Below are 18,124 nucleotides of genomic sequence, written 5' to 3' on the forward strand. Positions count from 1 at the left end.
CCATGTGCTTTACATATTATAATTCATTTGTCCTTCACAATTCAATGAGGTAAGTGCTATTCTTCTATCCATTGCACAGATGAAGAAAATGAGGCACAAAAGTTTTGAACAACTTTTTCAACAGATCAGAAGTTAAAGCTAGGGATCAGAACCAGGGAATTCTGGCTACCCCACACACTTTTAAATACTCAACTGAAGCCCAGATGTATATAGCTTTTTTTTTTTTTTTTAATATAAGAGAACATTATGCCTGGTAGAAGATGTAATTAACACAATGAAAATTTTCTGTTCATTTTTATGGATCTATACATTCTTAACTGAAGTAGAACTTCTCTACGTGACTGATTCCTATAAAAGAATGTAGGAACCCAGGATCACTGGTTTGGTCCTATAATTTTAAACAAGACATCTGAAGGTCTATGCACATAAAATAACTCACCCAAGGTCATGGAACTAATTGAGCAACAGAACTAAGATTAAGGAAACTCAATATTTAAACTCCTAGGACAGAATTTTCCATAACCATGTTCCCTCATCAGAGTAACTATAATCCAGTCCAAACCCACATAAGCCAGTGACTGGGGTGTGAGGGAGGGGGTGGGAAGTTAATTTCTTTCCTAGTTAGAGAACTGTACAGCTCTTTAAATATGGACTCTTCTTCGAGAGTCCATTCTAAGTATCTGCTCTACCAAGAAATCTGTCTCTGGATCCACAAATACATTATAGAGGTGAAGAGCAAAGACTGTAAAGTCTGTCAAATCATGGTCATTTCAGGCTGGGTTCAAAACCCAGCCCCACCACATACTAGATGTGTGATACTGTGTAAATTTTTAAATCTTCCTGTCTCTCAGTTGCTCCATATGCAAAAATGGGAACAAAAAACGTACATCACAGAATTGCTACAATGATTAATCAGTGTTTGTGAAGTGCTAGAACAGAGCTAGCCATACAGTAAGTGCTAAATAATTATGTTATTAATATTGTTATTAGGCAACCAAAATCTCTGCAGGTTTAATTTTATTTAAAAGTCATCTATGAATAAAGAACTATTTTGGAACTTTCTCATATTTGAAGAAAAATTCTCTCTGTACAGAGGGTTATCTTCTCTAAACAATTCTGATTCTTTTATCCTTTCTTCATAAATCTATTTTTGATCCTTTGTTCTTTGAAAAGACGATATTTCTTTTTTTATAGTTTTTTTTTATTTAATAAATGTGAATTTACAAACTGCAGCTTTTGTATTGTTGTGGCCCCCCCCCCCCAACCTCCCTCCCTCCCGTGGCCCTCCCCTCTCCCACTCCCTCTCCCATCCTGCCCTTCATCGAGTTTCATTTTCAATTACCTTCATATACTGAAGATCAACTTAGTATATACTAAGCAAGGATTTCAACAGGCTGCACTCACACAACCGCACAAGGTATAGGGTATTGTTCGACTAGTAGTGTTGTTTTAAAGTTTCATAGTAGAACACATTAAGGACAGAGATCCTACGGGGGGAGCCTGTACCCAGTGACTCCCGTTGTTGATTTAACAATTGGCACTCTTATTTATGACGTCAGCAATCACCCGAGACTCTTGCTATGAGCTGTCTAGGCTATGGAAGCCCCTTGAGTTCACCGACTCTGAACTTATTTAGTCAAGGCCGTATCACAGTGGAGGTTCCTTCCTCCCTTCAGAGAAAGGCGCCTCTCTCCTTGATGGCCTGTTCCTTCTGCTGGGGTCTTGTTCACCAGGATCTTTCATTTAGATATTTTTTGCCACCGTGTCATGGCTTTCCATGCCTGTGAGACTCTCATGGACCTTTTAGCCAGATCTGAATGTCCCAAGGGTTGATTCTGAGGCAGGAGTGCTGCCATTCTATGAGTCTGCTGTGTGTCCTGTTTCCCCCGCAGGATCATTCTCTCCCTTTTAATTCTATCCTTCATTATTTGCTTACACTGGTCTTATTTGTGAAATCTCATCGACACATACCCTAGAAAAGATGGTATTTCTTTTGTACTTGTATTCAGCCAATAGTTTTTAATCCTATATTTGTGACTTGGTAATATAAAATTTAAGTTATTTAATTCTGCTTTTAAAGAATTCTCAAGATTCACTTTTACCTGAAGATACTGAGAAAGCTGGAATAGTTCCTGAGAGTACATACTTGGAGTGTTAGCAGCAACCTAGAAACAAAATGACACAATGCCAACAATCCATAGAACACTTTTCATGAAAACATTAAAGACAAACCAATTCCTTAAAATGTCTATTTGCTTAAATACACAAATAAAAATTTTTAAAGTTATCCGTTTCCTTAGTTCTCAAAATATCTCTTTGCTATGTTCAAAATTTGTAAATGGTATTTATATCTCATTATCTAGTGTGAAATTTAAAAGTAGGTGGTAGAACAAGTGCTACTCATGAAAACATGAGTCTGTTGATAAGCCTTGATAAGCTAAACTGTAAGTCCTTAATAAGTCAAATTACAAATTTATAGCACAAAGGCAATATAGCTTTTGCTTAATCCAGAAAGAGTACCTCCTAGAACAGTAGATCCACATCTTTCTCTTTAAAATTCATTGATAAATAGTTCTCCAAAATACCAGCAAATAATTTACATAGAAGTAGCCATTTCAAAATGGTATTTGTATGTATGTGTGCTTGCTGGTGGGGGTATGGAGGCATGAAATTTAACCTTTTATCCTTTGGCCAGAGATAACGAAAATAGTTTGGCCTTTTTTTCCCCTTTAAATTATAGGTAGGTTTTAAGATAAAAGATGGGAAATAATGGTGTTTAAACACTGTGAAAATAAATTAACAAACACTGCAAATCATAGTCAAACTCTTAGAATCCAAGAGTATAAGAAAAAAAATAAGGGTTTCAGGGGTTTTCAGGCCTATGAAATAGAAAATTATGGTATTATTCCAAAAAAAGGAATGACACTAACAGGCTGCTGCAAATACCTACATACTCAACACTAACAAGGCCTAAGTGTTAACTTATTAATGATGTTATAGCATCATTCCTTTTTATGCTCATAAAGTATACTTTTATTAATATGGTGAGCAGAAAACAAAGAATCAGCAGTATTTTTTTAAAGTTCTAAATTGGCAAGACCATTATTTATTTCTGGAGTAATTCTTAGTATTTTACAAATTGAGGATTAAAAACAGCTTCAGTTTTAAGCAAGCTTTCAACCTTCACCCAAATGGAACAAAAAAGACAATTATCCCAATAGTTCAATTACTGCATTAAGAAAATCCAACATCCACTTTAATGTGAGAAAATACAAGATTTTTTGCTATTAAATAATAATGTCTATGGTTTAATACACCACTATTTCTGACCAAAAGAAAAATACTTTCTAGCTAGCAATTACTACAAAGTTTATGCTCAGATCATGTTAAAACTGATCTTTGAAAACAATATATAAACAATCTATGAGTCCATACTTCTGAACTATTTCCTTACATAGGTAAATGTTCAATGAACTATTTAGGTAGAATGTTTTAACAAATTTCTAAACAAAACTATAATTCAGAATAAAAAGTAATAGCTAACACTCCTTACCTCTAGCTAGGCACAAACTAGGTACTTCTAGTCTACACAGTCAATTGTTTGAGATAGCAAAGGCTTTTCCTGAAGAAACATTCATCTTAAATTCTTCGGATATTGAAGATCAGAAGATTAAAATAACTACATACTATATGTACTCTACGTATTTTGTTATAAAAGAAAAATAAGTTTCTAGAGAAAGCATATTAAAAAACAAAAAAATTCAAAGCAATATAAGTGAATCAGGCTAGAAAAATAATTATTAGCAACTTACTTTGTCAACAGGACTTGGTAATGGGGCATGGATGACACTGAAAAGTAAAATTTAGAATTTTAATCTAACTTCCTGACAATAGAGGAAACACAGTATGACAATACCAGAATATCATAAACCACAAAACTGATATATTTGCCTTCTCACCCATGTCTAAGACCTGGAAGAAGCTTCTGGCTCTTGGCTTCAGCCTGGCTCAGCCCTGGCCATTGCAGCCACTTGAGGGGAGCCGGGAGATGGAAGACTTCTGTCTGTCTCTCCATACCCTGCCTTTCAAATAAATAAATAAGCCAGATGAAGCTCCTGGCATTGCAGCTATCTGGGTAGTGAACCAACAGATGTAAGATCTCTCTTTATCTGTCTCTCCTTCTCTCTAACACTTTCAAAAAAAATATCTATATATCTATCTATATATACACATACATATTTTAAAAAGATAGTTTCTAACATAAGTATAAAATCCATGATTCTAATGTAAGTGCAGACTGCCGCAGTACAAGAGAGCCTGCTCACTGCTCCTCTCTCTTCCTACTCACTGCTCTGTCCTTCAGTTTACACGCTCCTATGCATCACTGTCCCTCTCTTGAAGGTCATAAATACGATGTTGGGTACAGAAACAAGCTTCTAGCACATTCAAGATAGAACAAAAAGTGTTTTTTAAAGATAACTCGACTGCCTTTAATACTTTATAAAAATATGTGAAAAGCAAAATATCAAAATGTACTTATGTTTATATTTTAAAGTCTAGATTTTATCTGTGATCTTTATCCCGGCTCCATACAAAAAAAAAAAAAAAAAAAAGTGACATTGGGGGGGAAAAAAAAAAAAACTCCCACCAACATAAGCTACAAACTAAACAGACAACTCCAACTCCAAGGTCCTGTAAGATTGCGAGACTGGCATTAATTTTAGGGGCAATCATTGTCTAAGAAGTACTATAGTAATCGCAGATCCAAAGGAATGGAGTTACCACTAATGACAAAAATCCCCCAAACACTGTGAAAAAACAACTAAGTATTCATTAAAATAAAAATTACAAAGTTAAATTTAGAAACAAAACAACCTCTGTCACTAATGCTTTTTTATTTACTGTGATTTCAACTAATTTGAAAAGCAATTTAAACTAAAGTGTATCACAGTCCAGAAAAACACTATATCAATTTTCTAACATTATTAAAATAATCCTTAAGTATTAACTGTATACCATTATCTAGAACATTATTAACCAAGGTAATTAACCCCCAAACTTCACAGTATTAAATTATACTCACTCAGAGCGGAGCCGGGCTTCCATACCATCTGGCAGAAAAAGTTTTATTGTAGAAACAATACACCCATGGGTAACTAGTTAAAACAAACAAATAACATGGATAAAATAATTGTTTAAAAATATAAAACTTCAAACCAATTTTTTTCTTAAAAGTAGTAGTTTCTAGGAAAGAAAATAAATCTAGTTTAATGACAATTAATGGCAAATTATTACCCTGGAGAAAATTATGCTTATTCATAATGAATCACGACCGTAAGACAGAATTATGCATAGAACTATTTCAAAAAGTGTCCTAACTTCTAATTCTGTAAGAGTCAATATAAGGTCAATTGTGTATATGAAAAAACTTCCAAGTAAGAGGAATATACTTTCTCCCCATGCACTGGCATTAAACCCAACTTTATTTCCTTTTCAAATATAGCCATTTTTACTGATTCTCCTGCCTCCATTCCGTAACTCTTATTCACACGCCAGAAAACTCTAAAGCTCTAAAGAGTTAAGAATACGCAATTCAATACCCTCATTTTATGGTCAAGGAAACCAAGAGTAAAATTGCTTCTACAGCTCTCTACTATTATGTATTGGAGTTGCTTGCTAGAAATCAAATTTGAGGTTTCTAGTTCGGTATTTAAATTTTTTTGTTCTGTCTTCTTGATGGTTGTTTCTTCTTCTACTTCCAACATCATGCCAGTCACTGTGTAGACAACTTATCACTGCTGCTTATTTCTTCCTCTTCCTATGGCATATTTTAAGAGACAAAACTCCTCCAAAGCAATACTTGTACAGAGCTTCTCTGTGTGTGGGTTTATAAAGAAAAAAAACACCTCATTTTCTAGTTGAAAGATTGGTGACTTTTAATTTTTATATTCTTCAGATAGAATACCTTCCAGTGTTTAAGAAATTAGTTACTAATCCTCCGCCTTGCAGCGCCGGCACACCGGGTTCTAGTCCCGGTCGGGGTGCCGGATTCTGTCCCGGTTGCCCCTCTTCCAGGCCAGCTCTCTGCTGTGGCCAGGGAGTGCAGTGGAGGATGGCCCAAGTCCTTGGGCCCTGCGCCCCATGGGAGACCAGGATAAGCACCTGGCTCCTGCCATCGGATCAGCGTGGTGTGCCGGCCGCAGCACGCTGGCCGCGGCGGCCACTGAAGGGTAAACCAACGGCAAACGAAGACCTTTCTCTCTGTCTCTCTCTCTCACTGTCCACTCTGCCTGTCAGAAAAAATAAATAAAAAAAAAAGAAATTAATTAACTTAATTCACCAAATTCTGATTAAAAGCTAAATGGAGAATGAAGAAACACATTATATTATGATTAGACACAGTGGTTACATGACTATATACAATGAATGACAATATAAAATTGGAGTTGCAGATAAATTATACCTCAATAAAACTGATTTTTAAGAACAGAGCTAAAACACTTGGGAACAAATTATTAAATGATAAGGCCCTTGAGTCATCAAGATGATATAAACATGAAGTAGTACTATCATCATTTGGAAACATACATTAAACTTGAGAAATTTAGCACAATTTATTCAAAAGTAATTTTCATTAACTAACCTATTACATGAAGGGTGCTAACACAGAGATCAAGAACCACCTACCACAGTCTTCTCAACTCTGCCTAGCAAAGCAATCGTGGCCAACTGCCATTTGGGTCCTTGCTTCCTTTCTGGCCTTGCTTCCTTCCTTTCTTTCTTTCTTCCTTTCTGGCCTCAGCCTCTGTCCTGCTATCAGAAATATCACATACAAAGCCAAGCTTCTTGGAATCTCCAAACACCTTACCTTTTCCAACCCTGGCCTTTTTCTCAAGCTCTCCTTTTTGCCAGTGATCTCTAAGTGATCCACCCCCTGCCACCTTTGGAAGCAACTCTTGTTTATTCTGTAGAATCAGACTTTCTAATTCTTTCCCCAAATTTCAGAACCTGAGTTCTGTAGTCTCACCAATCTGATTCAATACTTGAGGGCAGCAAGGATTGGTTGCTCCTCACTTTTTAAATCTATGTCCTTGCTATAGTCCTTTGTTACAAAGTAGGTATTTAATATACATTTATGAATATATCAAACAGCATGTCTGCTTATACTTTTACAGCTCAGAGGTAATGATGTTTTTTACTCTGAGTACAGAAAAAATCATCTTTAGAAGAACATAATCTCTTCAAGATGGAGAAGGGATAGATTTATTACAGCCCAATGGCTTTTCCTGAGAATTACTATAAGCAGCCTGTAACACAGGCACACAATACAAGTTGAAGATGCAACACTATCTATGCTTTACTAATACACAAGGATACTTCAAAAAGTTTATAGAAGGTTGAGTATTTGGGATAGCGGTTAAGACACCACTTGGGATGCCTGCATCCCATAATACCTAGGGTGCAATCCCAGCCTTGCTCCCAATTCCAACTTCCTGCTCATGCACATCCTGAGAAGCAGCGACAGCTCAAGTAATTAGGGACCTGTCAGCCACATGAGAGATTTGGATTGAGTTCCTGGCTCCTGGCTTCCGCCTAGCCCAGCTCTGGCCATGACAAGCACTGGAAGATTGAATCAGCAGATGGGAGCTGGCTCCTTTATAAATAATTTTTTAATGCTCATGAAACAATGGAATTAAAAGCTAAGTATATTTGGCGCAAAGAACTGAAATCCATGCAGTTTTTCATTGCATACATTTTCCGTGAATTTTTGAAGACCTTGTAGTGTGCAATTTTTTGCAGCAAAATAAACTTACCTTTCACTTATTAATTAGAAAGGCAGAGAGAAATACACAGAGAGAGACAAAAGGAGAGAAAGAGAGCTCCCACTCACCTTTGGATTACTCCCTAAATGCCCACAATAGTTGAGGCAGGGCCAGATTAAAGTTGAAGCCAGGATCTCAACTGGGTCTCATAGGTGGCAGAGACCCAACTACCTGTGCCATCACCTACTTTGCAGGGTACACATAAGCAGGAAGCTGGAATGGGGGTGAGGTGGGGTACAGAACTTGAAACCAGGCACTTCAATTTCAAATGGGGCTTCTAACCAGTACCTTTTTTATTTTATTAATTTTTAACAACTGATTTTAACTTATTTAGCTTCATTTTATTTGAAAGGTAGACAGAGAGGCATCTTCCATTGCTGGTTCACTCCCCCAAATGCTCACAAGAGCAATGGTTGGGCCAAGTTAAAGCAAGGAGCTCACAACTCAATTCAGGACTCCCACATGAGTGGTAGAGGTTGAAGTACTTGAGCCATCATCTGCTGCTTCCCAGGTTTATAAATTGGCAGGAAGATGGAGTTCTGTCCGGTTGACCCTCTTCCAGGCCAGCTCTCTGCTGTGGCCAGGGAGTGCAGTGGAGGATGGCCCAAGTACTTGGGCCCTGCACCCCATGGGAGACCAGGTAAATACCTGGCTCCTGCGCGGTGTGCTGGCCGTGGCGGCCATCAGAGGGTGAACCAATGGCAAAGGAAGACCTTTCTCTCTGTTTCTCTCTCTCTCACTGTCCACTCTGCCTGTCAAAAAAGAAAGAAAGAAAGAAAGAAAGAAAGAAAGAAAGAAAGAAGAAAGAAAGAAAGAAAGAAAGAAAGAAAGAAAGAAGAAAGAAAGAAAGAAAGAAAGAAAGAAAGAAAGAAAGAAAGAAAGAAAGAAAGAAAGAAAGAAAGAAAAGAAAGAAAGAAAGAAAGAAAGAAAGAAAGAAAGAAAGAAAGAAAGAAAGAAAGAAAGAAAGAAAGAAAGAAAGAGAAAGAAAGAAGAAAGAAAGAAAGAAAGAAAGAAAGAAAGAAAGAAAGAAAGAAAGAAAGAAAGAAAGAAAGAAAGAAAGAAAGAAAGAAAGAAAGAAAGAAAGAAAGAAAGAAAGAAGAAAGAAAGAAAGAAAGAAAGAAAGAAAGAAAGAAAGAAAGAAAGAAAGAAAGAAAGAAAGAAAGAAAGAAAGAAAGAAAGAAAGAAAGAAAGGAAAGAAAGAAAGAAAGAAAGAAAGAAAGAAAGAAAGAAAGAAAGAAAGAAAGAAAGAAAGAAAGAAAGAAAGAAAGAAAGAAAGAAAGAAAGAAAGAAAGAAAGAAAGAAAGAGAAAAGAAACAGAGTAGCCAGGACTTAACCCAAGCACTCAGATATGTCACCCTTAGCTTCTAATTCTATTGTCAGGGGCAGCACCTTAGCATAGTGGGCTAAAGCCTCCACCTGCAGCACTGGCCGGTTCAAGACCCAGCAGCTGCTCTTCCGATCCAGCTGATATGGCCTGGAAACTCAGCAGAAGATGACTCAAGTATTTGGGCCACTGTACCAGCATAGGAGACCTGGAAGAAGTTCCTGGCTTTGGATTGGCCCAGCTCTGGCCATTGGGGCCATTTGGGGAGCGAACCAACAGACGGAAGACCTTTCTCTCTGTCTCTCCCTTTCACTCTCTGTAACTCTACCTCTCAAATAAATAAATAATATTTTAAAAAAAGAAAAAAAAGCTCAATTGTCCATGTAATTTTTGGAGCCCTTTTGTATTTGAGTTGGTAATAGTTTTTTTTTTTTCCTTGAAAAACAAGTGGGGCTGCCACTGTTGAATATCAAGTAAAGCTGCCATCTGTGGTTCCAGCATCCCACACGGGCACTGGTTCAAGTCTCAGCTGCTCTACTTCCCATCCAGTTCCCTGCTAACGCATCTGGGAAAGAAGCAGAAGATGGCCCAAGTGCTTGGGCACCTGCACCCATGTGGGAGACCCGGAAGAAACTCCTGGCTCCTGACTTTGGCCTGGCTCAGCACTGGCCTAGCACTCTCTCTCTGCAACTCTGCCTTTAAATTAAAAAAACAAAAAAAACAAAAAACAAAAAACAAAAACCTTTAAAAAAGAAAAGAAAAACAGGTAGGATGAACTACAGAATAAAAATGCAGTGCTGGGCCAACTCCGTGACGCAGTAGGTTAATCCTCCACCCGTGGTGCCGGCATTCCATATGGACGCCGGTTCTAGTCCTGGCTGCCCCTTTTCCAGTCCAGCTCTCTGCTATGGCCTGGGAAAGCAGTGCAGGATGGCCCAAGTCCCTGGGCCCCTGCACTCACATAGGAGACTGGGAAGAAGCGCCTGGCGGCCATCTGGGGAGTGAACCAACAAAAGGAAGACTTTTCTCTCACTTGTCTCTCCCTCTCTCTGTAACTCTACCTCTCAAATAAATAAATAAAATCTTAAAAAAAAATGCAATGCCAGAGCTGACAATTTATGATATATTACATTAGAAATACTGTTGATCAGATATATCACCCTGAAGTTCAGCAAATAGACTTATAGAAAAATTTATAAAGTGAACCAAAGGTTAATATTAACTAGGCAGTACAGGGTTTCTGCACTATTCAAAGTAGTTTAAAAAAAATTAAAAGACCATGTATGAAAAACTGAAAAATTAATCTGGACAACCCCACCTTTCAAAAGATGTCATGACAGAAAGATACACACACACAAAGAAATCTTAGCATTATATTGGTTTGCAAAAGGCAAGAATATTAACATTCTAACAAAATTATCTTATTTTAGTACTTAAACTCATCAACTGTACATAGTGGCATTTCCCAAAACACAGTACCAGCAGCTGTTAACAAAGAAGGATTTGAGGGTCAGGTAAGTTTGGAATTTAATCAATTAAAGAAGTTTAACTTTTTTTTTTTTTAAGATTTATTTATTTATTTGAAAGTCAGAGTTACACAGAGAGAGGAAAGGCAGAGAGAGAGAGAGAGAAAGAAAGTGAGAGAGAGAGAGAGGGGTCTTCCATCCAATGGTTCACTCCCCAATTGGCCGCAACGGCTGGAGCTGCGCCGATCAGAAGCCAGGAGCCAGCAGCTTCTTCTGTGTCTCCCACACGGGTGCAGGGGCCCAAAGACTTGGGCCATCTTCTACTGCTTTCCCAGGCCACAACCGAGAGCTGGATTGGAAGTGGAGTAGCCAGGTCTCGTACTGGCACTCATGTGGGATGCTAGCACTTCAGGCCAGGGCATTAACCTGCTTCGTCACAGCGCCGGTCCCATTTTTTTTTTTTTTTTTTTTTTTTTGACAGGCAGAGTGGACAGTGAGAGAGAGACAGAGAGAAAGGTCTTCCTTTGCCGTTGGTTCACCCTCCAATGGCTGCCGCGGCCGGCGCGCTGCGGCCGGCGCACCGCGCTGATCCAATGGCAGGAGCCAGGAGCCAGGTGCTTTTCCTGGTCTCCCATGGGGTGCAGGGCCCAAGCACCTGGGCCATCCTCCACTGCACTCCCTGGCCACAGCAGAGGGCTGGCCTGGAAGAGGGGCAACCGGGACAGAATCCGGCACCCCAACCGGGACTAGAACCCGGTGTGCCGGCGCCGCTAGGCGGAGGATTAGCCTAGTGAGCCGCGGCGCCGGCCCCATTTTTTTGTTTTAACCATGGGTTTTCTCAGGAGCTAAATGACTTCTGTCTATGATGCAGCTCTAAAAGTTCAGATACATTTTTCTAACTTACTTGACCACGGAATCTCCCCAGATCCCCTTTTAGAAATACTTACCAAGAAACTGATATTATCAAGAAAATACTGCTCTACAGCATTTCATAAAGCAGTTTTAAAACATATTTTGCTCCCAAACATTGCCAGGAAACACTACTATTACTGTATTCCAGGATCCAAAGACAGAACCTAATTTAAAGACAATCTAAACAGCTTCTCCAGATAAGGACACTGGAACATAGACCCACGCAAATTCCAGAAATGTTAAAACATGACAAACAGATGTGTCTGCATTAAGGAAATGAGGTATCTATGGAAGAGCAAACTGCAATTACCTGCTATAGTTAGGAAACTATTAAAAATCAGAGTGAAGACTACATGAGTTGACTGCCATTTGTCTGGGTCCTATCCCACACCTACCCCTCATTATTTTATACAGACCATCTATTTTGCTTTTGGGTTAATCCATTTACTTTGTGCTATGCAGCCACATTTTCTACTGCCTCGTCACACAAACATTTAGAGGACCTGAGTTCACTTTGATAAGTTTAAAAAACCTCTTTGGGACCAGGAGGAAGCACCTGGCTCCTGGCTTTGGATTGGCGTAGTTTCAGCTTTAGCGGCCATTTGGGATGTGAACCAACGGAAGGAAGACCTTTCTCTCTGTCTCTCTCTCTCTCTCTCACTGTCTAACTCTGTCAAATAAATTAAAAAACAAAAAACAAACAAACAAACAAAACCTCTTTGGGCCCCCGGACTGGGATACTGAATCTGTGGAGCTATGTTACAGTCTGGCTCTTCATATTCTGGCTCTATTTCTGTTTCTAAATTGAACAGGAAGGTTAATACTCTTCAACACTTGAGAGCAGTATAAAGGATTTCTTAAAATGATTGGCAGCAACAGGAAAGACAATGAATAAGACCAAAAAATGTCCAAAAAGCCAAGGCCTAAGTCAGAGGTGTTAACATTTTTAGACTGTGGAATTATCTGCATTAATTATCTTGACTATAATCAAAGATAAAAGTTATAAGAACTTCCAATCATGAACTTTTGGCTTTATAAAGCTTCTAAATAGGCTGTTTTTTTTTGTTTGTTTGCTTGTTTTTAGAGCTAGAAAAGAGGCAGGGAAAGTTAGCTCACTAGACAAGTACTCTTTCATTTTTAATTTCTGGAAAATTGATATTCTTTCTATCTTCATTTATAAACTGTAGTTTAGCCATTAAAAAAGCTCTGCCTCCTCCAACTACTTGTTTACCTCAGGCATAATTCTTACAGGAAAGGCAGCATAAATGTTTTATTCTCTCTATTTACATGTTTTCAGAATGGTAAATTGGTTTTCTAAGCTCCTCCAAAGGTGAAGAGATACTTTCACCCCTTTTAAATATCATTGTAAATTCATGAATTTGAACATATTACATATATTTCAATTCAATGCTTATTATTTGATGCTCAAATTGTCCACTGATAACCAGTAGAGATCCATTCCCATTAATTCCTAGGGGTCCTTTCAAAAGAACTTAGATGATTTCCTGGCTGACAAAATGTTGCAGATTCAATTTGCTCTAGTTTTAGATTCAACTAGTTCTCCAAGGAGTCTTGTTTCTATTTGGTGGAAGGAATTCTTCAGGTATGTGCATTTGTTTACTTTACTTCTTAAAGTATACTATGGAGTGATATTACTCTTTTTTTTTTTTTCTTTCTTGACTCACCCATGGGGATGGTTTTCTGGGTTTACCTATTTGCTAAATAAATATTCACTAAGAACTTCACTGGTTACGAGGCAGTCTGGGGGAATGATGAGAAACCAAGATGATTATGACTAGAATCTTGTCTTTGAGAAACTTCCAATTCAGAAAGAACAAACAAATACCTACCACCTACACAAAGAGTAGGAAACAAGGATCCTAAGTGCTACAGGAAGGGCAAACCACTTGGCGAATTTGGAAGGCACAGTTAGAAGAAGGTTTTACAAAAAGAATAGAATGTGAAAGCTGGAAATGGAAGGAAATGCACAAAGAATGGCACGAATCAATAAACAGAAAAGAGAAGAAAATGAGAGTGTATATACAAGCAGCACAGTTGGAGGACACCGGAGATAGCAGTAAAGATCTACATTTCAAGGCCCTTCTGGTGTCAAATTCCATGCTAAAAACACAATCTATGTTAACTATTCATAATTAACCATGTAAATAGTTATTCTGATGTCCTATTTCACAGATGAGGTGATTTAGGTAAAAAACAAAACAAAACAAACAAACAAAAAGGCTAAAGTAATTTGTTTGAGATCTCATCTTTGGTTAAGCGGCAGTGCCATGATTCAAAACAATCTTTTCTGGGTGTCGTCATATCTCTAAACAATCCAGTTGAACAGCTTAACACACATTAAGGAACAATGGGAAATAAAATGAAAAGGTTGAACTGAGTCTACATTTTTGAGTCTCAAGTGTACAAGTAAGCATTTCAGGCTTTACTCTGAAGTATGGCACACCCATTTAAGGCTTCTAAAAGCAGGGAAAAGATATAATAAAACTGTAATAGAAGAATATTCCAAAGGCAGTAGGTGAGCTGAGTATGATGGCCACAACTAGGGAGTCACTTTATCTTAACTCTAGAGTAGCAAGAGGAAAAACAGAAAATGTCAGGGAAAGGAGGCACATGGTCTAAATGACAATTGTTAAGGGTAAGGAAGACACATGATTCAAAAAAGACACCAAGGCTCTGAGCTAAGGTGTATGGCAGAATGATGGAGTAATAAAACAAATTAAGTAGAATGTGCTAGCTTGAAGGGAAATGAAGCTTTGTAACAATGTAATTACAAAGAAACAGCAGGACATTCAAGAGGAAACAACCAGCAAGCAGCTGGAGGTACAGATACAGAGCCAGCAGGAACAGATTCACAGCAGACAAGGTGAGTAAGGAATCCTGGGACTTGAGGACAGCTGTTGCTAGGAATTTGATCAAGCAGAGCTTTTTAAGTCCAGCTGTCTAACACAACAGGCTCCACATTGAGCAATGCTCCTTCTTAGGACCAAAGGCTGTATTCAGGCATCAGCAGTTTTACAAAGCACTGCAGGTGATTGTGGTGCCCAACCTGAGTTGAGAATCTACCTTTAAAATGAACAGAAGAAGACTGCTGTGACATGGGTAAGGTTCCCTTAGTTATTCTTGTAAAGTTGGCACATTCTGTGCTCAATCAGTTTGTCATTTCCCCTAGCAGTTGCAAAGTAGAAGTTGGTTAAGAGAACCTTTGATGGCCAATGATGAGTTCCAAAGGACAGACAGAGGAGCCTAGAATTGAAGCTACTGAGAAAGGGAGGTGAATTTATGGCAAACAGACTGTACAAATGATTAACAAGGGACTTAGTAATAATAATAGTAGCCTGGCCCTGAGCTGAGCACTTTATACATACTTTTCAATGTTCACCCTGAACACTGGACCGTGACCCTTTGAAGTAGACAGAAAGATCAGGATTTCTATTTTATAAGATAAGGGAATTAAAGCTTAGACAGATTATGTGATAGAAGAATAAAAAGGGTAGTGGGTAATAAGGTTGACAACTCCCAATCCTCACATTAAACCTCTAGGGATTATAAAGAAGGATGTCAAAATCTTGGTTGAGATAACGTGATAGAATTTTTCTTTTTTTAAAAAATATAATTATATGTGATACTTGTGCATTTTATAGGGTATAATACAGTATTTCAATACACATATACAGCATAAAGTGTAAAACAGCCAAATCAGACAATTAACATTTCTACTACCTTATCTTTTCTTTATGTTTGCAGTCTACCAATCACTTCTTTATACAGATATTTATATAATATATTAGTGTGAATTATACCCCACTGTGTTGTGGAACACTAGAACTTGTTATCTCTATTTTTTTTAAATTTCATTTATTTGAAAGGCAGAGCAATAAAGACAGAGGCAGAGAGAGATCTTCCATTCACTGATTCACTCCTCAAATGTCCTCAACAGCCATCACTAGATCAGGCCAAAGCCAAGAGCCCACAAATCTATCAGGGTCTCCCATGTGGGTGGCAGGGGGCAAAATAAGTTGAATCATCACCTGGTACCTCCCAGGGTACACATTAGCAGGAAGCTGGATTGGAAACTGAGGTGGAACTTGAACCCTGGCACTCTGATATGGACTGCGGGCATCCAAGTGGCAGCTTAACAGCTGTGCCAACTTTTGTTAACCATTATCCAGTTTCTCTTTAACCACCACATTCTCGCACCTTTCCCAGTCTTCAGTAATCACTATTTTAAGTTCAGACAGACTTTAACTTCCACATAGAGAACGTGCAGCATTTGCCATACAAAGAACTTATGTAAAAAGGCAGATGAAGATTCATGGGACATTTTGAAATTTATTCAATCATATATGCCAGGCTGAGTGTGGAGATTTTACAAGGAAGAACAGACACACTGGCTGCTCTTGAACAATTTACAGTTAGTGAGGGAAGCGAACACATAAATGAGAAGAGTGCAGGGTGCGACAAAGGCATAAAGGGGGCATTGTGTCTAGCCTTGTGGGATCCAGAAAAGTTTCCAGGCAAATGAAAAACCACTTGAAAGGGCCTGAAACCGAGAAAAGGTAAAGACTATTTAGAGAAGTGAAAGTAATTTCAGTGTAGTTGGAGCACTTAACTTGGTCATAACAGACCCTCTATTCACGGAGCTTTAAGTAAGTAACAGATACTGGTGAAGAGGACCTAGAATGATGAGCTGTCTGGGATTATATGTGAAGTTTATAGAATTAACTTGCCTCAAGCTTCGCAACAGAGAGCTACCATAATGGTGTGGGAACCAGAGATTTCATGTTCCATCTGAGCAGTCTGAGGGTTAGAGAACAGAGTTGGGTTGCTTTGGCTATTTCTCTTTGTCCCTTCCCTTCTTTTACAAAATCTATTAGAATATCAGCCTATTTGTATATAGAATTTTATATCTATAGGGTGGGTTATTTGAATATGCCATATCAGCCACATTAAATGGAAAGCCAAACATCAAAACCAGATTGTTTTGGACATTTAAAGAAAATAATAATATGAACTGATAGGTTCAGTGGCTCTAGGCTCATATCACTTTTTAATATATATGAGGATACTTCAAAAATTTCAGGGAGAGGTCGGTGTTTAGCCCACTGGTTAAGACGTGTGTTATGGGGCCGGCACCATGGCTCACTTGGTTAATCCTCCGCCTGCGGCGCCGGCATCCCATATGGGCGCTGAATTCTAGTCCCAGTTGTTCCTCTTCCAGTCCAGCTCTCTGCTGTGGCCCGGGGAAGGCAATGGAGGATGGCCCAAGTGCTTGGGCCCCTGTACCCGCATGAGAGACCAGGAGGAAGCACCTGGCTCCTGCCTTCGGATTGGCGTAACTCCGGCTGTCGCAGCCATTTGGGGAGTGGACCAACGAAGGAAGACCTTTCTCTCTGTCTCTCTCTCTCACTGTCTGTAACTCTACCTGTCAAATAAATAAATAAATAAAAATCTTAAAAAAAAAAAAAAAAAAAGATGTTAGACTGCCTGCATCCCACATCAGAGTGCCCAAGTTCTAGTCCTAGCTTCAGCTCCTCACTCCAGCTTCCGGCTAATGCAGGCCCTGGGAGGCAGCAGTGATGGCTCAAGTCATTTAGATTCCTGCCACCCTTGTGGGAGACTCCCTCAGCCAGCTGCAGGCACTGGGGAGCCAAACTGTTTCTCTGGTTCTCTGTTTCTATCTCTGTCTTTGCTTCTCAAAAAGAAAAAAAAAAAAGTACACAGAATTAAGAAACACTTATTTCGGTGCAAAAAAATGTGGAAACCCATGAATACTAGAGGTCTTCAAGAAAACTGTGGGAAATGCCTATTATGAAAAAATGAAACTAAATTCAAAATAGTTTTGAATAAAAATGAACATTTAATTTCATTTGTGAAGTTTCTGAAGTATTCTCTTATCAGAAAATGTTATACATTTTATACCCATAAATCATTTTACATCAATATATAAGTGTCATAACATACTGGAAGACTTTTTAGTGTTTATTAGTTCTTCTATCCCTTTAAATCTGGCTGTTTCTTACATTCTATTTTTCCCTTCCACCAACACCCTTGGATGCTGACTGACATCTAGAATGTTCATATAATCATATGCAAACATAAACATATTTACACTTATATGGAATGATGAAACTTTTAAATAATGAAATTATTAAAAATAATGGATTATTTTCTTAATCTACAATATATCTTACAGAAGTCCATGTAATTTTAACTTGCTATTTTTAATGGCTATATGACAATTTTTAAATCATGCCACCATTTTTTTTCTTTAAGATTTATTTTATTTATTTGAAAGGCAGAGTTACACAAGGAGAGAGAGGGAGGGAAGGAGGAAGATGGAGAGGGAGAGGGAGGAGAGAGAGAGAGAGAGACAGAAAGAGATCAACCTTCCATCCGCTGGTTCACTCCCCAAATGGCCATTTCAATGGCCAGGGCTGGGACAGACAGAAGCCAGGATCCTGGAACTCAATCCAGGTTTCCCACATGGGTGGAAGAGTAACAAGCACTTGTACCATTTCCTGCTGCTTTCCCAGGAGCACTGGGAGGAATCTGGATCCTGAAGTAAAGCCAGGTCTTGA

General features: G+C 38.5%; 1 protein-coding gene across 46 annotated transcripts in view; it reads right to left on the minus strand.

Annotated features, from left to right (window-relative positions):
* SLMAP (sarcolemma associated protein) overlaps window positions 1-18,124 on the minus strand; it is a 168,015-nt gene that overhangs the window by 74,183 nt on the left and 75,708 nt on the right. For all 46 annotated transcript variants that reach the window (NM_001082348.2, XM_051851069.2, XM_051851070.2 and 43 more), the window contains exons 3-5: window positions 5,084-5,156; window positions 3,813-3,849; window positions 2,103-2,165 (exon numbers count right to left, since the gene is read on the minus strand). In NM_001082348.2, the coding sequence (NP_001075817.2) occupies window positions 2,103-2,165; window positions 3,813-3,849; window positions 5,084-5,156 (173 nt within the window). The remainder of the gene's footprint in view (window positions 1-2,102; window positions 2,166-3,812; window positions 3,850-5,083; window positions 5,157-18,124) is intronic.

Source organism: Oryctolagus cuniculus, chromosome 10 (genome assembly GCF_964237555.1).
Source record: "Oryctolagus cuniculus chromosome 10, mOryCun1.1, whole genome shotgun sequence".
Lineage (NCBI taxonomy): Eukaryota > Metazoa > Chordata > Mammalia > Lagomorpha > Leporidae > Oryctolagus > Oryctolagus cuniculus.